Source organism: Euprymna scolopes, chromosome 6 (genome assembly GCF_053919585.1).
Source record: "Euprymna scolopes isolate OS-2025 chromosome 6, ASM5391958v1, whole genome shotgun sequence".
NCBI classification, from domain to species: Eukaryota; Metazoa; Mollusca; class Cephalopoda; order Sepiida; family Sepiolidae; genus Euprymna; species Euprymna scolopes.
Window position 1 is genome coordinate 123,993,332 of NC_136487.1, and position 24,482 is coordinate 124,017,813.

General features: G+C 31.9%; 1 protein-coding gene across 4 annotated transcripts in view; it reads right to left on the reverse strand.

Annotated features, from left to right (window-relative positions):
* Positions 1-24,482, reverse strand: part of LOC145277924 (piezo-type mechanosensitive ion channel component 1-like) — a 562,742-nt gene that overhangs the window by 133,743 nt on the left and 404,517 nt on the right. For all 4 annotated transcript variants that reach the window (XM_080129998.1, XM_080129997.1, XM_080129996.1 and 1 more), the window contains 5 exons: positions 23,552-23,688; positions 19,422-19,535; positions 12,801-12,954; positions 5,127-5,290; positions 798-877 (listed from right to left, as the gene is read on the reverse strand). In XM_080129998.1, the coding sequence (XP_079986124.1) occupies positions 798-877; positions 5,127-5,290; positions 12,801-12,954; positions 19,422-19,535; positions 23,552-23,688 (649 nt within the window). The remainder of the gene's footprint in view (positions 1-797; positions 878-5,126; positions 5,291-12,800; positions 12,955-19,421; positions 19,536-23,551; positions 23,689-24,482) is intronic.

Here is a 24,482-nt window from a genome sequence, read left to right on the forward strand (position 1 = left end):
AATAAGAGTATACTACCCCCGTTAAATAAATGAAGGGTTCCGTTCAAAATTCTGTCCAAATTTTCAAGTTCGACATTATACACTTGATGGTCAGAGGTTACATTGACCAAAACATGATTAAAATAGCACTGAAGATGAAGACATTAATCCAAAGAATCTAAATAATTCAGATCTTCCTAATTTAGCAAAAAAATGTAATAATTATCTCATTTTGTTTATTTCTTTAACGCTACATGTGTTAATTGTAAAAAAAAAAAGACGAATTACATTTTTGGGTTAATTCAAGACCCCTACTCATACACATTTCCTGAATGGAATTTTTTTTTTAATTAATTTACTCTACCAGGCAACGCAGGAACACAGCTCAGTTAGTTAGATATAATTGGCTTAAAGAACCAATAAGTTTTTTCATCGTTCAAAAATTGCAGAGATAATCATTTATTTTTTTCTACATAGTTTTTTTCACAACCAAATTTAGTTTTCTCCAACCTTAGCTAAAAACAGTTCTGACAACATTCACCTATCTACCTCACTCAACCAACAAGTAGTTGATCCCTCCTTAGTCCTATTTTCTTATGAGCATGCGACCACCCCCATCTAACCAGACAGGATGTTTTCTCTTTGTTCAAAATGAAATGCTATTTTTATATATTTTTGAATGCATATTCAGAATGTCATTAAAACTTAAAATTGAGTTTTCTTTTTCTGTTTTGACATTCTGTTACTACCAAATATCACTCTCTCGTGACCATACATCGTATATAACAATAAGAAGGCATTCATCCATTTGTACTCACAGATTATCTGCAGCTCCTTCATCTTGTGCCTCATCCACATTCATTTCAGGTTCCACAAACACTAGCCCTTGCTTCTCCGCCTGAAAATAATCAAAGATTAAAAAAAAATATATATAATTTACAAATTTTTATTTTCTCATTATTTAAATGATCCAAAATTACCCTTTCTCCAATTATTATTTTTTTTTTTTTTTTTTGCTCTCAATTTTCTATCTTATCATATTTTTTCACCCCGAAGCCAGGTATATTGCCACTTAGATGTAAGGGGCTACTATTTGGAGCCATGTCTAACAGAGGATTGTGGGGAGTTGAGCAATGAAATGTTTGTTCACATTACCTTTAAACTTCTGCAAATTAAGCTGAAATGCAAAATGTTCATTTCGACTTGCCAACATATTACTATTTCTATCTGCCTATGCACAAATTCAATTCATTTCTTCAAGTCGTTTAATATTAAATTTTTCTTACCTACATCAGTAGGGAACACGACTGGAGTGCTAAATGTTTTGGTTCTAGCTGATGGCACAATTCTTTTTTTTTAACTTTTGAAATGTACTATATATTAGGTACAATATTCAATAGAGAATTGGCTCTGTAATAATTAAGGCTATGACAACAGCATATTCTTTCTTTGTTTTGATTTTCAGGTATATATCCATTGATATCTTATGTTTTTATGTAGAGTGATGTGGTTCTCGGTTGATTAACTGCGTCTGTGTTGGAGATATACTCAAAATTACAAAATGAAAAGAATATGCTGTTGTCATAGCCCTAGTAATAATATGAAATCTGCATGAATTAGAATATATTAAAGCGTATGTTATGACCTGGCAAGTCTTAGCCCCCTCTATTCAAACTCGTTTTTTTTACTATCAAACAAACAAAAGCAGCAAACAGACGGAAAAAGGAAAAATTACTAAGCAGACCAAGTTTAACTATTAATAGCATTTAGGAACCTCTAATTATAGGAAAAACAAAAATTGTACACCCTTAAAATTATGGCGATGGAAGGGAAATAATCCCTATTGATCTTTATTAAAGTTACCTCTCTTTGTTCAATCAATTATTTCACACATACGAAGCCACGGCCAAAAAACAGAAAAACTCCAAGAATACAAAAATATCTACAGATCCATTAATTTTTCTCCTTTCTTTTCCAAAACAACAACCAACATTCCTAATGACGGTCGAAGGTTACACTGATCGAAACGTTGCACAAATAACACTCAAGATAAGAACAATAGTTTGATCAAAGCAAGTAATTTAAATATTAAGATTCTTTTAAAACCCTTATACTGAAGAATAATTACAAAGTAAAACAACCACAATGCATTTCTGTCTCTTTGTAGAAAAAAAAACTCAGCCATATTAACCTTTTGAAAAACAATTACTTTGTGACCCTTGAAAATTTGGAACATCTTTTAATTTAAGATTGGAAAAAATCTTTATATATTAAACGATTAAAAGTGTTGCTAGATATTTACATACAATAATTTTGTAGAGACTAAAACAAATTTAATTTAAAGTTACTTGCAGTGTTGTAATAGCTTTTTTTATTAAAAACTTAACCAAATGCAAAATCTCAGTTATAAATCTCCTCTGAAATGGTAGGTCGCAGAATGATGCAAGACAATTCAGATGATTGCATTTTTTGGTTTTTTATGGGTCTTTAGTCAGTTAAAATAGTTTTTAAGGGATCAAAAATGAAAGAAATAAGTTGCCAAGCATGAATCAACTAAAACTATTTTTATACGCATGTGCAAATCATTATACATTTTATACATTTATTTTCAACAATTTCATATCTTAGTGACCATGGTTTAGTGGTAACGTCATTAGCTTTTAATGCTATGGTTTTGGTTTCAATTCTAGCTCATGGCACCCAAGTCATTTTTTTTTTACTTTTGAAATCATGACTAGACATTGGGTACAATATCATATTAAATAACCAATAGAGAATTGACAATAATAATATATACGAAATCAGGATAAATGAAAATATATTTAAGCACATTTTTCAACCAGACAATGTCGGGCAATGATAGAGTTACGGAATGATTATATATTTTTAAAATCACTAATATGAATTGGGTACAATCTCAATTAGAAAAAAATTACATGACTGAAATATAAATTAATTCCTGAAAAAATGTCATTCCATCACAAAAACTTATTTGTTTCCTCATGGGAGAAACAGAAACAAAACTAAACGCCATTTGTTTCCAACTGGAAATAATTTACCTGACTCAAACAGGAATAAATTCCTGCAAAATATCATTCAATCACGAAACACTTTATTTTCAAAATCCATAAAATTTTCAAATTTCGTTCGGAAAACTTCTTAAACAAGATTCTTTTTAAGTTCGCTTTACAAAAATCTACATATATTTACTTTTCTACTCCAGAAATAGCCAAAGCAATTTACGATTCGAAAGCCATATATTTTGTAGGGAAAGAAATATTTTAATAAAAATACAAAAATATTTTTAAATATTTTACTCACAGAAATTAAACTATAAACATTAAAAATCAATACAATGAAAGTGGCAATACAGCATATTCATTCATTGTAATCATTTATAAAACCCACTTTGTCTGTTTGTCTGTCTCCATTTTTTTACTTTAAAATTTTGCTTTCGGTTTCGATTCTGGCTGATACTACCCAAGTAATTTTTTTTTTAATTTTGAAATCACAACTATATATTGGTATAATATCATATGAAATAACTGATAGACATTTGACCATTTCAATATATACAAAGTCTGGATAAATTAAAATACATTTAAGGATATTTTACAACCAGGCAACGCTAATATAATTTTCAAAAGAAAAATGTTTTGATAAAAAAATTACTTTTGGAGCCTGCAAAATTCAAAGGCAATTTGAAAGTACTTGAACTGTGGTAGAAAATCAGTTTGGGCTCTAAAATACTTGTTTAAAAGATTGAAAATTTTGAAAACTATTTACATCCAATAACTTTATAGAGATTAAAATGAGATTACTTTAACAAAATTTGTTATAAACTTGATAACAGTTCGGTTCAATTAATAATTTAATGACCATGCTAAACTATAATATTTAAATTTAACTTTCAAAATCCTATTTTAAAAATAGGTTATTTGGTAGGAAGAAACAAAAATGGCAGAGATTAAAAAGTAAAAATGTTTGAAAAACAGAAAAGTTTGTTTGATGAAAGTGTGTGTATGTAACGGGTTCAAATTATTTACTTGATTGAGAAAGGGAAAAAAAGATGCTTGCTACAGTAACTAAAGGTCAACTTCACATTCTCCACAGCTCTCAAATGGATGCCTTATAAGTTATTTACTTGAGTTAGCACAAAAGATCAAAGGAGACAAACCAGAAAATTACATGACCAATGAGTATAAAATCAGCTGTGCAATGCCATTTTAGTTTTCCCCAACTGGACTTTACAAAATGCACAGACATGTGAGTGTTTCTGGGTTCAGTCATTTTCCCCACATACTCATTGATATTTTCTTAGCATATGTAAAAGATATTAAAAAAAAAATGATAAAAGATATTAATTTAAAAAAAGAAATTGATAAAGGATATTAATTTTAAAAAATATGATAAAAGAAATTAATTTTAAAAAAATATGATAAAAGATATTAATTTTTAAAAAAAATGATAAAAGATATTAATTTTAAAAAAAATATGATAAAAGATATTAATTTAAAAAAAAATATGATAAAAGATATTAATTTTAAAAAAAATATGATAAAAGATATTAATTTAAAAAAAAAACAAAAATGATAAAAGATTAATTTTAAAAAAAAATTAATAAAAGATATTTAAAAAAATTGATAAAAGATATTAAAAAAAATTGATAAAAGATATTAAAAAAAAATTGATAAAAGATATTAAAAAAAAATTGATAAAAGATATTAAAAAAAAATTGATAAAAGATATTAAAAAAAATTGATATAAGATATTAAAAAAAAAATTGATAAAAGATATTAAAAAAAAAATTGATAAAAGATATTAAAAAAAAAATTGATAAAAGATATTAAAAAAAAAATTGATAAAAGATATTAAAAAAAAAATTGATAAAAGATATTAAAAAAAAAATTGATAAAAGATATTAAAAAAAAAATTGATAAAAGATATTAAAAAAAAAATTGATAAAAGATATTAAAAAAAAATTTATATTAATTTTTAAAAAAAATGATAAAAGATATTAATTTAAAAAAAAAAAAAATGATAAAGTATTAAAAAAAAAAAATTGATAAAAGATATTAAAAAAAATGATATTAATTTTTTAAAAAAAAGGATAAAAGATATTAATTTAAAAAAAAAAAAAAATTTACCTGAATTTTTAATTTTTCTCTTTTCATATCATCAGAAAGAATCCGGGCAACATGGCGATAATTCCGTGATATATGGTTGAATATCTTAATGAACCAATTTGCCATGCTGACTAGTATAGCGATGACTAAGCAGAAGCTGCTGGCGATCTTGGTGAATATTGTGTCTGCATCAAAAAGGAAGAAAACAATACAGGATCGAAGTATTAAACCATCTTTAGTAGAGAAACAAATTGATATAATGTTCGCTTTGAGAAAACTGGAAATCTAATATACGAAGGGCAGTTATCTATGTGCATGCGTGTGCTTGTAAAAGGGTCTTTCCAAAAGTAATGCCTCCTATTTTTTTATTCCGCCCAAATGGATCAGAAGAGACTGCAAACTGCATTGGTATGTATGACTGAACTTATGCATTCATGACCTGAAATTTTCATCCCTCTGTCACAGATATGGATGGTGTGAGATGCCAAGGAAGCAACCCAGGTTATAGACATGCATCAGAAGCATAGCTGTGTCATAAAATTCCTTCATGCAGAAAAAATTTAATCAATCAACATTCACCTGCATTTGTCAAACATTCACAAAGCTGATACAGTTGATGTCAGCACAGTTAGGAGATGGGTTTGTCGATTTCAGAATGGCAATAGAGATGTGAGTGACAAAGGGCCCATGCATATCCAGAAAACATTGTGCACATCAACCAATTCATGTAGAGTTGAATGCCTGCGTCAGTGCATTGGAAGTGATGTTGTCATTCCTAGGACACAATAAAGCAAGTGCTATTTGGGTTTCACGAATGCTCACACAGGACCAAAAAGACCACCAATGAGATATCTGTCAGGATTTGTTACATCAGTACAAAGCTGAATCCCGTCTTGATAGAGTTCAAAATAGACTTTGTTGCCTAGTAGGGGATGCCCTTTTTTCTTCCCTGCAACCTCTTTTTCACAGAGGAGACGTTGCGAGCCTGTCTCTGCTTTATCGTTATTTTCATGGCAAGTGCTCGTCTGAGCTCCAATCTATGCCCCCCCCCCTCCAAACTTTCACGAGAAATACTCATCTAGCTGAAATTCCCCTACTCTTTATCTGTGCCTAAACGTAGATTCCAAGAACAAAGTTTCTTTCTTAGAACGGCACGCCTGTGGAACTCTCTTCCATTTGCCTGCTTTCCAGCTGACTACAATATGGCCATCTTCAAGTCCAATGTAAACAAGTTCTTGATGAGCTGTTCCACTTATGTTAACAAATTTACCAAATCTCCATTACTAACGATTACTATGATTCTGATACTGTACACTCTTTAACCTTTATCCTCGAGTGGCCTCTGGGCCTTGATAAATGGTGACTCCTATGTACTCAAAAAGAAAAAAAAGGTGATGGATTCTTCTGGATATATCATTTCTCTTCAAATTATGTTGGGGTGGGGAGAGAAAGAAACACTGTAATGTTGAATTTAGAAGTGCTCTGGGGGCCTTAATTTTAGTTGAGTGGTTCATTAGTAAAAAAAATAAAAATCATACATAGAACAAGATGTGCATAGACACTCTTCTATAAGAAGGCAATATATGTTTGTTTGTTTGTTTGTTCTGTTTTACGGCATATCAACCACTTTGGGGTCATTTAATGCCGAAAGGTCCGTTATGTTGTGTTAAATATTGGTTTGTTCTTAAGGTTTTGTTTTTTTTTTGGGGGGGGGGGGGGGTCTTTCCTTATATTTTTGAGTATATTTTAGTTTCTTTCACAAAATTGATAATTCTTTGGGGATCAATCTTGTTTAATATTGTTTTCAGATTTTTTTCTTGGTAATACTTTGTTCGGGTTTGTTCAAGGTCAATGCAGTTTGTCAGTATATGGTGTATTGTGTAGGGTTCTTGACACGTTATACAGTTTGGTGTCTCCTCCCCTTTTAGTAGATGTGAGTGGGTGATGTGAGTGTGACCTATTCGCAGTCTGGTCATTACTACCTCTTCCTTTCTTGTTAACTTTTTGGTGTCTCTCGTTCCAATATTTGGTGTTATTTGGAATAATTTGTTTTTGGTGCATGAGCTCCAGTTTTCTTGCCATTTTCTCTTCAAATATGTGTTTATTTTAGTCTTTAGGTCTGTATAGGGGATTTTTCCACTTATGTGGTTTTGTTGCAGAGTTTCCTTTGCTGCCTTATCTGCTTGTTCATTCATGTAGATGCCGATATGGCTTGGTATCTAGCAAAAGATGATGTTTTTTTCTATGGTTATGGCATCTATTTTGTTTAGCAATTTTGTAATAAGTGGGTTTGTCATTTTTTTTTCTTTTAGAGATATGAGTATTGAAAGTGAGTCAGTAAATATGATATATTTTTGATGGTCATCATTGGTTATTATATTTAGTGCCAAATCTATGGCTGTTGCTTCTGCGCTGAAAATAGAAGATTCGTTTGGGAGCCTTTTCTTTAGTTTTATTTTTTTGTGGATGGCTGCGCATCCTACTTTATCGCCATCTTTTGATCCGTCAGTGTAAATTTGTGTATATTCTTTGTATGTATTCTGGATGATAAGTAGTTCTTCATGGAAGGTTGATGGGTGGGTTTTCGTTTTGGGATATTTATTTAATTTTAATATTATGTGTGGTTGTTTGATCATCCAGGGTGGAATTTTTGATTTGTTATATTTATGTATTTTTGTAGTGTCCATTTGGGCTTCTGTGAGAAGGTTTTTTTATCCGGAGGCTGTAGGGCTTGATGATATTTTCTTTCTTGTTGAAGAGATGTGTGTATTGTGGGTGGAGGGTACATTGGTATGCAGGATTTGTTGGACATGATACCAGCTTTAGGTAATATTGTAGCGCTAATTTCTGTTGTCTTAGAATCAGTGGAGGCTCATGGGCCTCTATATAGAGGCTTTCTACTGGAGAGGTTCTAAATGCTCCCAAGGCTAATCTTAATCCTTGATGATGGATTGTATTTAGTTCTTTTATGTAGGACTTCCTTGCTGCTCCATAGATGAAGCATCCATAGTCCATTTTAGATCTGATTAGAGTTTGGTATAATTTCAATAATGTGACTTTGTCTGCACCCCAATCGGTGTGTGCTAGGACTTTGATCAATTGCATTGTCTTTTGGCATTTTGCTTTTAAATATTTTATATGTGGTATAAAGTTCAATTTTTTATCAAATATAATACCTAAATATTTATGTTGGTCGGTGAGTGGGATGTTCTTGTTATCCAGTTTCAGGTTGGGGTCGTGGTGGAATTTTCGTAATTTGCAAAAGTGGATGCATTTAGTTTTTTCCTCTGAGAATGTAAATCCATTTTCTATGGCCCATTTGTTTATTTTATTCAGACAGAGTTGTAGTTTGCGTTCGGCTGTTTGTATATATTTAGATTGGTAGTATATAAGTAGGTCGTCCACGTATAGGGCGTTTTCAATTCCTGGGTCTATGTTTTTTATGATATTGTTTATTTTAATGTTGAAGAGGGTGACAGACAGGATACTGCCTTGGGGGACCCCCATTTCTTGATCTTTTTGGACTGAATAAGTGTTGTCCATCCGTACTTGGAAGTTTCTATTTGTTAAGAAATTTCTGATAATTTCTGGCATTCTACCCCTAAGTCCTAGTTCATATAGATCTTTTTGGATTCCGTATTGCCAAGCGGTGTCATACGCCTTTTGCATGTCAAAAAAAATTGCTATTAGATGTTCTTTTTTTGCAAATGCTTCTCTTATGCGTGTTTCCAGTTTTATTAAGTGATCGGTGGGGCTTCTATTTTTCCTGAAACCCGACTGGCTTTCTGTAATTAGATTTTTGCTTTCCAAGTACCAATTTAACCTTTCGTTAATCATTCTCTCAAAAGTTTTGCACGAACAACTAGTTAGTGCAATGGGTCGGTAGTTTGTTGGGTTTGTATGATCTTTTTTTGGTTTGGGTATTGGGATTACTGTTGCCTGCTTCCAGTTTTTTGGAATGTTGTTAGTTATCCATATCTCATTGTAAATTTGTAATAAGTAGTCCAGTGATGGTTTTGGTAGTTTTTTGAGGAATTGATAATGGATCTCATCGGGGCCGACTGCTGTATCGTGAGATTTGTTTATTGCCTCCTCTAGTTCTGCACTGTTGAATAATTGATTGTAGTTTTCTTCATTTTTTGATTTGAAGTTTATTTTTATTTTTTCTTCATTTTTCTTTATAGCTTGGAATTTTTTATTTTGGTTTTTTGATGATGAGTTCATTGAGAATTGTCTGCTAATTTATTTGCGATATTTTGTTTGTCAGTAATCTTCGTGTTGTCGCATATAAGGTGTTTAATAGGGTTCTTTGTATTTTTTCCTGCTATTTTTCTGACCATCTCCCATACTTTTTTGGGTTTTGTGTTTTGATTAATTTTTGTTACATAGTCTTTCCACGTGTTCCGTTTTGATTCTTTGATAGTTTTCCGTGCTTTGGCTTTGCTGTTTTTATAGGTGTTCAAATTTTCTTTCATTGGACTGTTTTTGAATTTCCTTAGGTTTGCACGTCTGGCTCTTATAGCTTCTTTGCATTCTTTATTGTACCAGGGTTTGTTATATTTTGTAGTAGTGGAACTTTTTGGTATGTTCTCCTCGGCTATTGTGAGTAGGGTGTTGCTGAAATATGTGATGTGTTCTAAGTTAGGATTCGCTTCAGGTATTAATCTGTATTGACATGTATTTTGGAAATTTTCCCAATTTGCCTTTTGTAAATTCCAGCAGGGTGTTTTGTCTTCTAGCTTGGGATTCTCGTTTTCTATTATGATTGGGAAGTGGTCACTTCCGCATGTATCCTTATGTGTTCTCCAGCTATAATCCATGTATATAGTTGGGTCACATAGTGTTATATCGATTGCTGATAGGGTTCCCGTTGGTGGGTGCATATATGTATTCTCTTTGTTGTTGAGTAGGCATAGGTCATTTTGGTTAATTATTTTTTCTATGGTTTGGCCTCTTTTGTTGTTTTTTTTACTGCCCCACCACATATTGTGACTATTGAAGTCTCCCAAGAGTAGAAAAGGTTTAGGTAGTTGTTTGATTATATTGTTTAATTCTGTTTCGTTTATTGTTTCATTTGGTGGTATGTAGAGTGAACACAGGGTTACTGTTTTGTGTAGTGTTGCAGTTATTGCAACAGCTTGCATATTTGTTTTTAAGTTCACTTTGCTGTGTGGAATGTTTTCGTTTATCAGTATTGATGATCCACCGGTGGCTTTGCATGATAATTTGTTTATGTGGTTGTATATTGAGTAGTGTTTTATGTTAATTTTGTCATTTTCTTTTAAGTGTGTTTCCTGTAGGCAAATTATTGCAGGACATAAGGATTTGATAAGTATTTGCATTTCTTCGATATTAATTTTTAATCTTCTTATGTTCCACTGTAGGATTTTGTTAGTCATGGTTTATATTTTCTTTCTTTTGTTTTGGGTTGTTGGATTCCTCAATCTCCATGACTTCATGGCTTTCGAGGGTTTTTTCTTTTTTTTATTTGGATCTGGACGTTCATCTGGGTCTTGTTTGGGATGTTGCTGTTTTGGGTTCTTGCTCATTTTTTCCCTCTTGATTACTTGTGTTTGGTTTCTTTTTTTTTTCCAGGGTGTTTTCGGTTTCCATTTTTTCTAGAATTTGGAATCTATTTTGAATGTCTACTGCTTGGTTTTCTTCTTTTCTGGTTCCTTTGCGGAGGGTACTAGGCGAGTGTTCTTTTGATTTTGGGATGTTTTCAGTTTGTGTGGGTTTTTTGTTAGAGGATTGTGTTTGATTTTGGGGATCTGGTGGGATTTTACTCTCAACTGTTTGGTAGTTATTTCCAAGTACAGCTGGAGTTGACGGCAGTTGCCCTAAGGTGGCCCTCGATGTCTCAACTAGTTCACAAAGTGATTTTATGAGGGTAGAGATTTCCTTTAGTTCAGTGTTTTCTATTGTTTTTAATTGATTTTTGGTTGCACCTGCGTATGATCTAGTTGGTTCTGTTGTGGTGGCTGTTTCAATAATTTTCCTGGCTTCAGTAAAGCTTATGTTTTTGGTATATTTAAGTTCATTTATTTTTTTTTCTTTGATCCAGTTTTGGCAGAGCGACGAGTATGCTGGATGGTTCTCTCCACAGTTTGGGCATTTTATATTTCCTTGGCATTCTGTTTCCTGGTGTTCGTTACTGCTACACTTTGGACATACTGCTTTCCTGGTGCAGTATTCTTTGAAGTGGCCAAATTTTGGGCAGTTTAGGCAGCGAAGTGGTCTGTGTTAATATATCCAATCTTGGGTTCAGTTGGTGGAGTAGGAGTATTAAAAGTTAATATGTATGTGTTGGTGTTAATTGTTTGTTCGTTTCTTTTTATTGTAATTCTTTTAGTATCTATAACTTTTTGATTTTTTAGGTTTGTTTTTATTTCATCTAGAGAGCAGGTGTTTAGTTCTGGACATCTGATGACTCCCTTTGAGGTGTTGAGGGTTTTGTGAGGGTAGGCTTTGATGTTTATATCATGGAACTTTGTCCATGTTAAAATTTCTTCGGCACTACTTTTAGTAGATACTTGTATGAGTAAAGTTCCATTTTTTAATTTTTTAATTTGTTTTTTGTTCAGATTTTTGTTGATAATTCTTTCGATTTTGAATGGGGACATTTTTGTTATTTGTGTGTTATCTTGCGATTCCAAGATTATATACTCCGGAAAGTTTGTGTTTTCATCTTCATCGCTTTCTGGATGGGGCCTTTTAATTTTTTTGGAAGCCATAGAATATTTTTTGTCTTTTCATCATCCTTGCTCCCCACCCTCCTCGGAGCCCTAAATTGGGAGATGGTTGGGGGGAAACCCATTCGCCCAAGCATCTCAGGGATACAATGATGATATACTCAAACAGTGAGTATAGCTGCTTATGACGATTTTTTCCATTTCCTTGGACCCAGCAAGGTGTAGAAAGGGTTAGTTGTCAATAGCATCAGTTTTCACCATCTGATTGGCCCTTGCCATTGCCTTCTAATGATAGTATGTGTGTGTTTTTTTTTTATAAGTGTAATGTGTTTGTATTTCTCTTTTTGTGGGGGTTTACTATTATTAGGGACTGTCATGACTAGCCGGTTGGTCGGGTCGAGCCTGCCCGACCGCCCGTCTAGCCGAAGTAAGGGCCAAAGTGGAGTGTTGCTAAATCACGGCCATTTGGTTCCAAGGTCGTGAGTTGCTCAGCCACCAGGATCCCGTTCTAAGGTATTACGGGTCGCCACCTACGGCCAACAGGTGGACCCATTGAGGGACTTTTACTCTCTGCAGGGGGGCAGTTGGTGTATTCTGATACTCCACCAACAGGGTCTGGGAGGGGGGGGATAAAAAAAGGGGAGGGAGGGGGGCTGTTGTTTTTGTTTTTGGTTTTGCAGAACAAAATTTTACAAAAAAGATCAGAAAACAAAAAAACATCAATGTAGGTGCATTTCGCCACAGGAAGCCAAAAGACAGCCTGATCTGGTAGCACCAGAGAAGGCAATATATAACATAACGGATAATAATACTGCTTTCAGTAAATCCTCTGATCCTAGTTGTTGGATTTGTGTCAGATTTCATACTTACAGATTTTTTTGAAAATGAGAACAAATGTCTGAATATTCTTAATATAAGATTTTTATGTTAAGTACAAAAAAATAAAAAGAAAAAAAAAGAAAAGAAAAAAAAGAAAAATTCAAAGAAAAATAACCAGACTCACCAGGAGTTTGTGCTTCAGGAGTTTGTGGTTCTTCCTCTTTCTTCTGAGTGTCACCATCTTCTGGAAAAAGTTTATCTGAGGCTGTAGCATCCCCATCTTCCAAAGAGACAACTGCAGGACTGATTTCAGCTTGGAATGACTTCTTGATAATTGCCTATATTATATATATATAATTATTTAATATATATATATATATATATATATATATATATATATATGAAAATGGTTTATGTGTCTTTTCAGGCTTTCTTAATCTAATAAGGGTCTAAAATGCATACCAATGAAAACACTACTTTATTTTTTTCCCCAATTTTCTTATTATTTTATCCTAGTTGAGGATGGGGCAGCATTCACCCACTATTTCATACATTCCAACCAAGAGGTCTTTTTAAGATTCTAACTGTCCCTTTAAATACAATTGTTTGTATCTCTCTTGCACTTGGTTTACTTGGTATATTTGCCAGGTAGTAATCCTATCCTTATTAGAATGATGGATATCTTAAGATTCAAGTTTCTTTTCATGTCATACATAAGACCTTGGTATTTTATTATCTTTATCCCTTTCAACTTTGTTTAACCAAGCATCATCGGAGACACTAACTTTAAAGTTGTTTCTTTCTTATTGTCCCATATCTGATTTTAATAGTTCTGGTACATAGCTGTAGAAATTGTATAATCATAATGGACAGTGTATGACTTATTTCCAACTGTTCTTTCTGGTATATGTTCCTATGACTTGCTACGACATTCGATATTCAACTTTTTACAGATGGTCCATTCTATCTTGAATGTTGCTTAATACGCACCTGTTGATTAGTTTTTCAATCTACACACTGAACCCTGACTTCAGAACCAATCAAGCTAAATACATAATCTTTATTGCTGATATATGCCATGTCTCTGTATGTAGCCTAAATTTTTTTTTTTTTTTTTTAATTTTGTATCTTAAATTTCTAATTTAACAAAAACCCTCATCATCAATAATTTTCTTTAGTGATAAATAATTACCTCTGCAAAGGATGGTATGTTTGTGATAGAGTCTGTTTTTGTAGAGGCTAGCATCCACATTGCTTGACCAATTGTCACCAAACTTGATCAAAATATGGATCATGGTCCAACTTAGAACAGATTTTATTTTGGGATAGCTAGGTAAAAAGTCAAGATCATGGAATAGCTAAAAGTTATGCTTTTGGTGATAACCTTGATCCTGTTCATTAAAGATGAATGAAAGCCCCCACATCTTGTGTGTGGCATAATTATATTGACACAAGAGTTTGCATCAGATCACTGAAGTTGAGCAATGTTGAACCAGGTCAGTACCAGATGGGTGACCATTTGAGAACACTAGGTGCTGTATGTAGGAGGACATTGACAACTCTCTGCATCATCTCCCCTGACCAGGATATATGTGCAATTGGGAACTGCTCATAAATTTTATATTCTTTTGACACTTCCTCCTTCAAAGGAAACCAGTTCAACCCACCTAAGATGGATGTGGCTGACATACATAAATCTTGTGATTTTGAAATATTTTGGTTACAGTCAAAATTGACAGAATTTTTATACTGATTTTTTTCAATTTGTTCTTTGATGACAATAACCACCATGAAAAATTCCAACTGATCAGAAGAATAGTTTTTAAGTTATCACCGTTTTCATGACATAAGTTTGGAAATACTTCATACAATATGTTGAAGTAAAGCCTTGATAAAACAAAGCCATCCTTACATCCTCAAGTGGAGACATACACTCATGACAGACTTGTGTTCTTGTTTATAATTGTTCTTATTTTAATAAAATGCTTTCAGCCTAAAAGGAGCCATAAAAAGCTATCACAATGAAAGAAATGGAAATATGGTGGTGCTGAGAAGGAGAATTAAAATAAAGTGATTAAAAAAAATTTTTTCATAGCAACTATTATTTCTTTAGTCACAACTTTTACATGGTGACTTAATGTGTGTGTATGGCAGTTTTCTATATTTCGAGGTAAAACCTCTTTATCAAATTCTGGAGATTTCAAATCTTGAAACTGGTGTAGACTGGCAATGTTATTTTAATGGCATTGTTGCAGTACCTCAAAATATTTTATGGAACACAATCAGTTTAATAGTTATGGCCAAAACAAATAAGATTTACTATTAAAAAATAAGGACTAAGTAAGGTAAAAAGACCCTATCTGATGAGGTGAACAACTGGGACAGCTGTCAGTCAACACCAGTTTTACCTTGACTTTCACATACAGCATTCTGTAAACAGTTGTTCAGTAAGATTTGTTTTTAACACAAAGCTTTTTCATAAATCTATTTGAAAACTTTTTCTATATAATTGAGCCATAATTATTTCACATTTCAATAGTTATATTATTTTTGATAAGCATTTTAATTTTTAAATAAGAAAAAAAAAACGCTTGTTTTCATCAGCAGATCAATATAGATAAATTTATATTTTAAATAAAATAGGTGGGGAAATAAAAAATCTTTCCTGACCAAGGCAATATTTAGGCATAATAAAAAGTCATCTAAAAACAGTTTTATTAAAAAAACAATTTTGCCTCCTTTTGTCAATATCTTTCCTATCCTCAGAAATTCTAGACTGAGGCTATTGTTTCAATTCACAGTGCCCCATTTTGGGATGCAGGATTTTCCCTACATTAAAAAATCGATCTTAGAAATCATAATAATAATACATCAACAAATTAATAAAACTCTTTGACCTCCTCACTGGAGCAGATTTGACAGGTCGGTTTTTAAAGTAGGGAAAATCCAGCTCCTAATTGGATTGGTACAAAAATTAAAAATTACTTTAGTCTACAAGAATTTTTCCATTACTGACTAAGGAAAGGAAAAAAAAAAGTGTAGTACAACAACACTTTAACTCCTAATCAAATGGTCAAGGACAGTTTTGAAAAAAAAAAAAAAAAAAAAAAATTGTGCACTTATTTAATAAAATTAAAAATTTTTTTTTTTTTTAAACATTAACTTTAGAAACAATAAATTATATTTTAAAAATATTTTTAAATGTCTTATTAACTGGATCAAACATTCAATGACCCTCAGGTTTGGAAATGCCAAAATAAGAATTTATAAAAACAGAACATCTCTACGATGCAAGTCATTTAATAATTAAAATGCCTTCCAAAAAATAAGAGGACAGAAAAGATCAGCATCTTAAACGTTCAATTCTAACATTGGGTTTTTTAATGTACGGAAAATCCTGACCCCCCACCCCCCCACAAAAAAAAAAAGTTTTGTATCCCATATTAAAAAATAAATATTTATTCCCCCTCACCACCTATATTCTTAAAATAAATTTGTCCAACATTAACAATCGATCTTTTTATTCAAAAATTTTTTTAAAAAATACAACTATAAAAATGTAAAATAATTATCGATTTTTGAAAAATTTTTCTTCGATTAGTTTTACGAAAAAGTTTTGTATTAAGAGAAAAAAATGCACTCTATATTAAAAAATAACAAATCTTGCTGGTGGAAAACCAAACTCAATCTATTTTTGTTTACAAAATGTTGTGCACAAAAGTCAAAACAAAACTAGTATCAACCAAAATCTGTTCTTCTTTTTTCCCCTTGTTGGTTGGGGTCTTTATTCCCTATTTGATCCTAAAGTAATGTTTTGCATCACTTTGGTATTTTCCACTTCTCAACACCAACATATTTCCATTTTTTTGCATCTTGATAGCTTTCTATAACTCCTCTATACACATATTACAGGCAATATTCAAGCAAACTACATATATCAATATTGAGTATTTTTTTAATTTATCTTATTACAATTTTCATTACAAACATAGAACAATTTAAGAAACAATACAGACAAGTACTTTAGCTTGTCTTGTGTAGAAAATAAAAAATTAAAAAAAACGTCTGGGTTCAGTATATTTTCAGATTTGTGTTTCATAATATATTTCAAGGTAAAACCTCTTTATCAAATTGTGGGGCGGGGGGTTCAAATCTTCTGAAACATGTAGACTAGTAATGTCTTTTATGGCATTACTGTAGTACCTTAAAATATATAATGAAACAATCACATACATTAGATTACTGTGTAACAGTTGTATTCAAAAAATAAGATTTATTATAAAAATAATTTAAAAAAAAAAACAATGTTTAAGATCCCTTTCATGTCTCTCAACACTAACAAATTCCTATTTCTTGCATTGTGATAACCTTCTATGATTCTATGATATGACACATACATCACGTGCAATGCTTAAATAAAGCTACATTTCCTTATGGAGTCATTTTTAATGTATTTTATTACAGTTTCCATTAAAAACACAGTCACATACATTAGATTTTTTTCAATTGAGTTAATAAGCAGAAGAGTAGTTCAGTTTGTCTTGTATCAAAATTAAAGACAGGTCTGGTGTTCAGTATTTATTCAGAACTGTGTTTCACGATATATTTCAAGGTAAAACCTCTTTATCAAATTGTGGAGGCTCCAAATCTCCTGAAGCTTATGTAGACTGGTAATGTTTTTTTAAGCATTACTGCAGTATCTCGAGATATATTTCTTCAAATCTTAGAAATAAAGTTTGTGTGCCAAACCTTGTAAAGAAAACTTCAAATGTTAGTTGAAGACAAGAAATGAGGTAATAAAAAAGTACATAGAAACAATACGATAATTTTATAAATTGGGTAAAATCTTTGCAATGATAAAATTTCAGTGTTTATTTTGAGTGCAGTGAATGTGATATGCAAGTGTGGCTGTCTATAGCAAGACATAAGTGTGCCTTATTACAGATGTATGTGTGACAGTGGCATGTATGTGTAAAAAGCTTAATGGTAATCGCTGTAAGAAAATTTCAAGAAAAAAAAAACTGAAAAAGGATACTTGAGTGTTCTTTGAAGAACAACTTTGAATTGATGAAGTGAGTTTGTGAAGGTCATTTATCAAGTAAAGTTTTTTAAACAAAGGCATCATGAATGCAGAAAAATGATTGACCTTCACAATCTAATTTAATATGTGTATATGCAGGGCATGACTCGTTTTTGTATGAATGTTGCCTGACAGCTTATGTAAACCATCAGAATATGGCAAAAATTTGTAACCCTCTACAAAATCTACTTAAAAACAGTGACATTTATTATGAATATATATATATATATATATATATATATATATATATATATATATATATATATATATATATATATATAAAAACCAGAAAAAAGGTTCGTTTGTTGCTACACATTTTACAAAAAAAAAAAAAATTATTCAGGAAACTTACTGTAAGTTAATTTAACAAAAAATTTTATTGTATTTACTTTTTCTTTATTGAAATGATTATACAATGTTTTCTATCGTGTTTTTTTTTTTTTTTTTGTACTAGCATTTTAAAATTTGATCAGTATTCTGTATATTCTGGCAGTTTACAATCTCTGCATAAGTACTGATTTTTGTAATCTTGTTGAAATCTTATAGGTTTACAAAATATCATTTTGTATTTTGAGAGAGTAGAAAGTGAACCTTGGGTTGACCTTCGGCAGTCTCATAACTTATCTTCTTTATCTTGTCCTTTAGTCTTCACTATCCATGTGCAATATTTCTGACAAAAGTGGAAGAATTAGTGTTTCCTGGCTCAGAATCTACACCTATAACACTTATCATTGTCTACTTTCTTGACATTGAGATGGTATTGTTTTCTTTTTAGCTCCTTGTATCAAGTGGATTCATGTCTTGTCTGCTGGAGCAATTTCCATGGAAAAAAAAGTAGTATTTTTAATTGGATTAAATTAATAAAAATAAATTCTGTATTTATTGAAAATGTTGCCTGGAGCCACATACATATTGATATATTTTAATATATATATCTTTTTTATTTGGATATTTCAAGGTGAACATCCGGTTGTCTATACTGTCTACCTGTCCAAGAATGCAATTGAAAACAAAACTCTATACCAAGATCAAATAACTTAAAATATTATGAAGAATCAAATGATTGTTTCATTTTATATTTATATTAGTTGTTTTTATAATAGTATTGTTGCTTGATTGTTTTACAGCATATACACTCCTTTCGGGTTATTTAATGCCAAATCCAGTAATTTTGGAAAACGTTTCTAATCTTGAAGTATTTTTTATAGCATCAAACATTTATTCATATTGTTGTGTTTGATTGGTTTGTAGAAAGCAAATTGTTTTTGTTTTGGACTTTGCAGAATATGATTGAGTTTTACAAAGGGAAAGGATAAAAAACAATAACATCAATGTTTGGTGCATTTCTGATCAGGAAGTAAGTATCTTCAGACAGCCTGATCTGGAAGCACCAGAATGGTTCTGGGAGCAATGGTAACTAAGGGACGACTCTATATTCCCTACAGCCCTCCAAATGGGGCTTTACAATTGGATGTCTAAAACTCATACCCAGGAACAATAATATATTGTAGAGTTTATTGTAGAGTTTATTCTCAGCAGACATCCAGAAGCAGCAAGCATTTTATTTATAATTTACAAATTTAAAATTTTAGAAACGCATAATCAAAATTGCTATATGGGGGTTCAGAGCTGGGAGCAAGAGTATACAGGGATCCTCATTCATTCCCAGGCAACACTGGGTGTGCCTGCTAGTAAAATAATCAAGATATTATGTTATCTACTTACTTCGTCCTTGTTAGAAGATGACCGTCGCATACTCAATCTACGTTCAAGTACTTCGGTTTCTTTAGCTTTTTCAAGAGCAGTATCAGTGCCTGAATCTATGGCTGTCGTCAACAGCTGCAAAGGTGCAGATGCATAAGCAGAAAGACAAAAAGATAAAACATAAAAAAAAAAAATGACAGATGAGACATGTTATATCAGGTTGACAATTAAGTTTTTGCAGTTTTTAACTTTTAAATTCAGATGAACATATCTCGGTTCAAACAAAAAATTATTGATCAAAATAAGTGCTTTCAGAGTCAATACACTTTTACTAACACAAAACGGGTGTACTTATGCTAGTAATGTAAAAATCTTGCGTTCTGGTGGTGATGGAGTCACTGAAGGCATTTTTGATATCGTTTAGGTCTTTTAAGCATTTCTCATACAGAAAGTTGTAGAGATGCTTGAAAAAGTGGTTTCCGGTACGTAAAAGGTCAGATGAGTATAGCAGATGAGGTAGAGTTTCATAGCCCAATTCGTTCAGCTTTAGGAGGGCTAGTTTAGCAATGTGCGGTCGGGTATTGTCATGGAAGAGAATTGGGCCTTTCCTGTTGACTAATGCTGGGTGTTGTTGTTGAAGTTTCTGATGTATTTCATCCATTTGTTGACAGTACTTCTCTGCCATAATATTTTCGCCTGCATTCAAAAAACTAATAGATGAGACTGGTTGCAACTCTGGCTTCGAGAATTGTCATGGAGCTTCGTCGGCATCTAACCACTGAACTGAGTGTTGCCAGTTGTTGATAAGGACACACTTTTCATTGCAAGTCACAACCCAGTCGAGAAATGGGTCGTTTTTGTTGTGTAAAAAGAAGGGAAGATGACACTTTATAATGGTGTTTCTTTTGGTTCTCGTTCAATTCATGATACACCCATTTTTTGTCTTTCCAATCTTTCTCAAGTGGTTGGGAAGCGTTGTATACATTACATCTAATTCAGAAACAAGTTCTCAAACAGCTGTGTGCGGATTGGCTTTGACTAAGGCTTTTAATTGATCGTTGTCAACATCCGATAGCCAACCACTACGCTCATCATATTCAAGACTTGCATCGCCATCACAAAATTTCTTAAGTCACCATTATGCTGTGCATTCAGTAATGGTTCCTGGGCCAAACGTTTTATTGATATTGCAAGCTGTTTCAGCAGCTTTTTGGCCTAGCCTTAAGTGAAATAAAAATTGTGCAAATTTGCTTTTTTTTTCTATCTCGTATTCAATGTTCTTATAAGATAATTGTTTTAAAATAGTGGTAATTTAAACGATCAAAGAGAGAGCGAAAAACGCTCTTTAAAATGATATATAAACTAAAGGTATCATAATGAAAACTTATTTGGAAATATATCATTTGGAATCAAAATTAAAAATTACACAAGAACTTTCTTCTCAACCCAATAGATAAAAGTGACTTTGGAAGGGCGAAAATAGGAAGTGGGTTGATAAGGGTTAGGAAAAAATTACAATTTCACACATTGGCATAGAAGAGAAGAAAAAACGGAGCAGAAATCTAGTCAGATTTTGTTTAGGATGACAGAGAGAAATGCATGTGTTTTCATATAGGCTCTTAAAAAATAGCCAGTAGCAGCTTTGGCCTCTCTCTCTCTGAATAATTTATCTGAAATAAATAAAGACAAAATATTTGGCATATAAACATGTTGTATTAATTGTAATTATGACATATCAACTCTTTTCGGGTTATTTAATGCCAGATCCAGTAATTTTCTAACAAAGTTTAAAGATTTAAGTTGTTTATATCTTCAAATATTTATCCATGGTGTTTGGTTTTATGGCATATCAAACCTTTTTACGTTATCTAATACCAAATTTGGAAAAAAGGTTTTCATGCAACAAGTTTTTTTATGTATTCAAATATTTATTCATGGGGTTTTGTTTGGTTGCTTTTTTAGCAGATAATTGTTCTTTTTGATTTTGCAGAACATGATTGAGTTTTGTAATGATGATTTTGACACACATTCGGTACAATATGGAATCATCAACCAGACACATCAAGTTCAGACCTGATCAGCTGGCAGACCGAAGTGTACCTGAATGTGCTCAAGAGAGTGGTGATCCCCTGGTGCAAGCAGGTGGCTGCTAGCAGATCCTGGGTGTGGTAGCAGGACTCAGCAACAGCTCACGAATCCAAAGATACCCAGGATTTGCTTCAAAAGAAGTGCTATGACTTTGTACATTTCTCTCACTAGTCCCCCTCCTCCTTGAACCTGCTGGACTTCTTGGTTTAGTCATACGTCGAGAACATCACTAATATAGCCTCCCACAACACCAAAGTCAGCCTGATCGCTGCCATCTGCTGAGTATTCACCGAGCTCCTGCTGGCACTTGTGGAAAAGCATGCTCCCAGTTCCAGACTCATATTGAGGCGATGATTGAAGCTGAAGGCGGCTGTATTGAATAGATGGCAGCTCTACTACATAATCAAATTACCTGAATTGATTTTTTCAACAAGTTTTAAAATAAAGCTGTAATCAGTTGTGAAAATAACTAAGGATGGTCTTATAACATAAGTATCTCTTTTTTTTTTTGTACATTCTGTTCCCTCTCCACCTCATCTCCTTTGATTTTGCAGTTTATTGGATGATCAAATTGCGTTTGATTGAATAAAATAATCCTCTTCTTTAAGACATATTGAAATTATTGCATAATTTAATAAGCATGAGATAGTTTGATTGCAGCGATGAAATTGTCCTCAGCCTTGCAGGATAGCAACACACGTGCACAGTGACTGGCAAGAACAGGCATGATTTTCATAACTTGACTTGAACAATTCACGTGAATGAAATAAATGATTACATATGGTGTAACCCTTTACCGCCATAAGTTTTTTTTTACGCAGTAAATATGGATTTTTTTAAATCACGAAACCCATATGTGACGGAAGTTAGCGTGCAACTGATGCATGAACATAAACAACCTCCTCATTCACTTGTTGAACCCGACCTATACTTTGAAGACCGGTTGGGCTGACAAGCCATAGGAGTAAGAAATATTTCCTATATAGGTGGTTTTTTTGAAAGGCGACTTGAAAGTACAATTTAGCAGTAAAGGGTTAACACATGAACTCATATGAAACAGCTATTAAATATAATATTACCAAATTACTAAAGCAACAGATGATATACATACCGTGATTTTTATTCTTGAAATTTAATGCAAAATATTACTTACCTCTAGTTATGTATACATGTGCATATGTTTATATATATTGTATATGTGCAGGAGTCACTCTTAAACTAATAAACCAATCATTATGAATTTGGGAACATGGCTGCTTGGTTTAAGAGATCCAAATATGGTTTATATTTAGTTTAACTTAGTTTCATGCAAAGATAGGAAAAAAAAAAAAAAAAGAGTGGATGTCCTTCATGAAAATTCAGACCTGTTTTTTTTTTTTTTTTGTTTTTTTTTTGTGAAATTTTAAAAGCTATTAAACATCAACTAATAAATATTCCCTAAATTTCAATTTCTTTGGATTTTTTAAAGAGCTTTTAGGTTGGCATAATTATCCATTTGAAAATCAAAATATTTTCAATTTTACATGAATTTTGATCCATATTGAGTAAACGATAGTTAAGCAAGATTCCTGAATGCCAATTTCTTGAGACTCCTTAAGCTTAAACCTTAAATTTTTTAGACTTTTTCTGGAATCCAAATCATGTCATGGGGTTTGATCAAAAGTGGAATGAGGATTCTAGAGATAAGATTTAGTATAATTATATTCTGATTTCAAGCTTTTTAAGAGAACATAAAAATTGTACGAAACTTTTGGGGGGAATTAATTTTATGAGTATTGTTTCAGTATATTTATAAGGGGAAGATATCGATGCAGCTCAGCTGTCATGAAACATTTGAATCAACACATTTGTTTTAAATAATTATGAGGTTGTTTTGTTTTTTTCTATTACAATAATTACAATATTAATAATAATGTACATTGAAAGGTCGAGTTATTTTGTTTACATTTATTTTAATTCATTTTACCTGTCCTAGAGAAACTAAATGGATTACCTTACAACTAGTTTATCTGAAAGCAAACCTATTAATGAAAAAAAAAACAATCATGAAATCAAAAACTCACCTGGAGGGGTCCCATTTTTCTCTCCTCACTGCTACGATCAGGTCTGCCAAGATTCAAAGAGGTAGCTGCCTGATCAGGACTGTCCGAGTCATCCTCAGATTCATCCTCAAACAGATAATAGTCACCTGATCGAATGGCTAAAGGAAAAAAAAAAAAAAAAAAAAAAAAAGAAATTTGAATTACTTATGGTTTGTTTGATTATTTGGTCTTCTGAATACATTGTTAAACCCCAAATGGTTTTATGTTGCCATTATTTACAATCACTGCTATTAATGAATCAGTCAAAGACGACAACATCAAGGATCTTCCGGCACTGAAATAAAACCTCCCAAAACAAGGAGAAAATGATATTAAATGAATAAACGAATATTAAGCAGATTATTAAGTTTTAATGTTTATTTTCTATAATCTACATAATTTAAGTCCCTGTTAGTACTTCTCCATATGTATGACTGTATTCCATAATATATTTTTGAAAAAAAAAACAAAAAAAAACAACTCTTTGCCAAATATCAACTATTTGTATCAAGAACGAATAACATGCGTAACATTATCCAGGAGCCAACACTTTGTAGCCTTAGAATCTATATAGACCGGTAATGTTGTTTTAAGGTTATACCATAGTAAATATCAATGGTACTCACAGCAAATAAAATTAAAATTATTTTATTCATCTACTTATGTTTTTCTTTAATGCTTTTGTTGTTGTTTTTTTTTGGGGGGGGGATACATATTAAGTGTGCTATTCATCTAATTATTTATATATGTATATAATTTTTATTTCACTGATTTAAAAAGAAAAAAAAAAAAAAAAAAAAAAAAAAAAGAAAAATAAAAATAAATATATTTATTCGCTTACATTAAAAAATATGGGCGACCTTTCTTAGGGATATACTAAATACCGAATATTTAATTATCACTAAAAATAAAA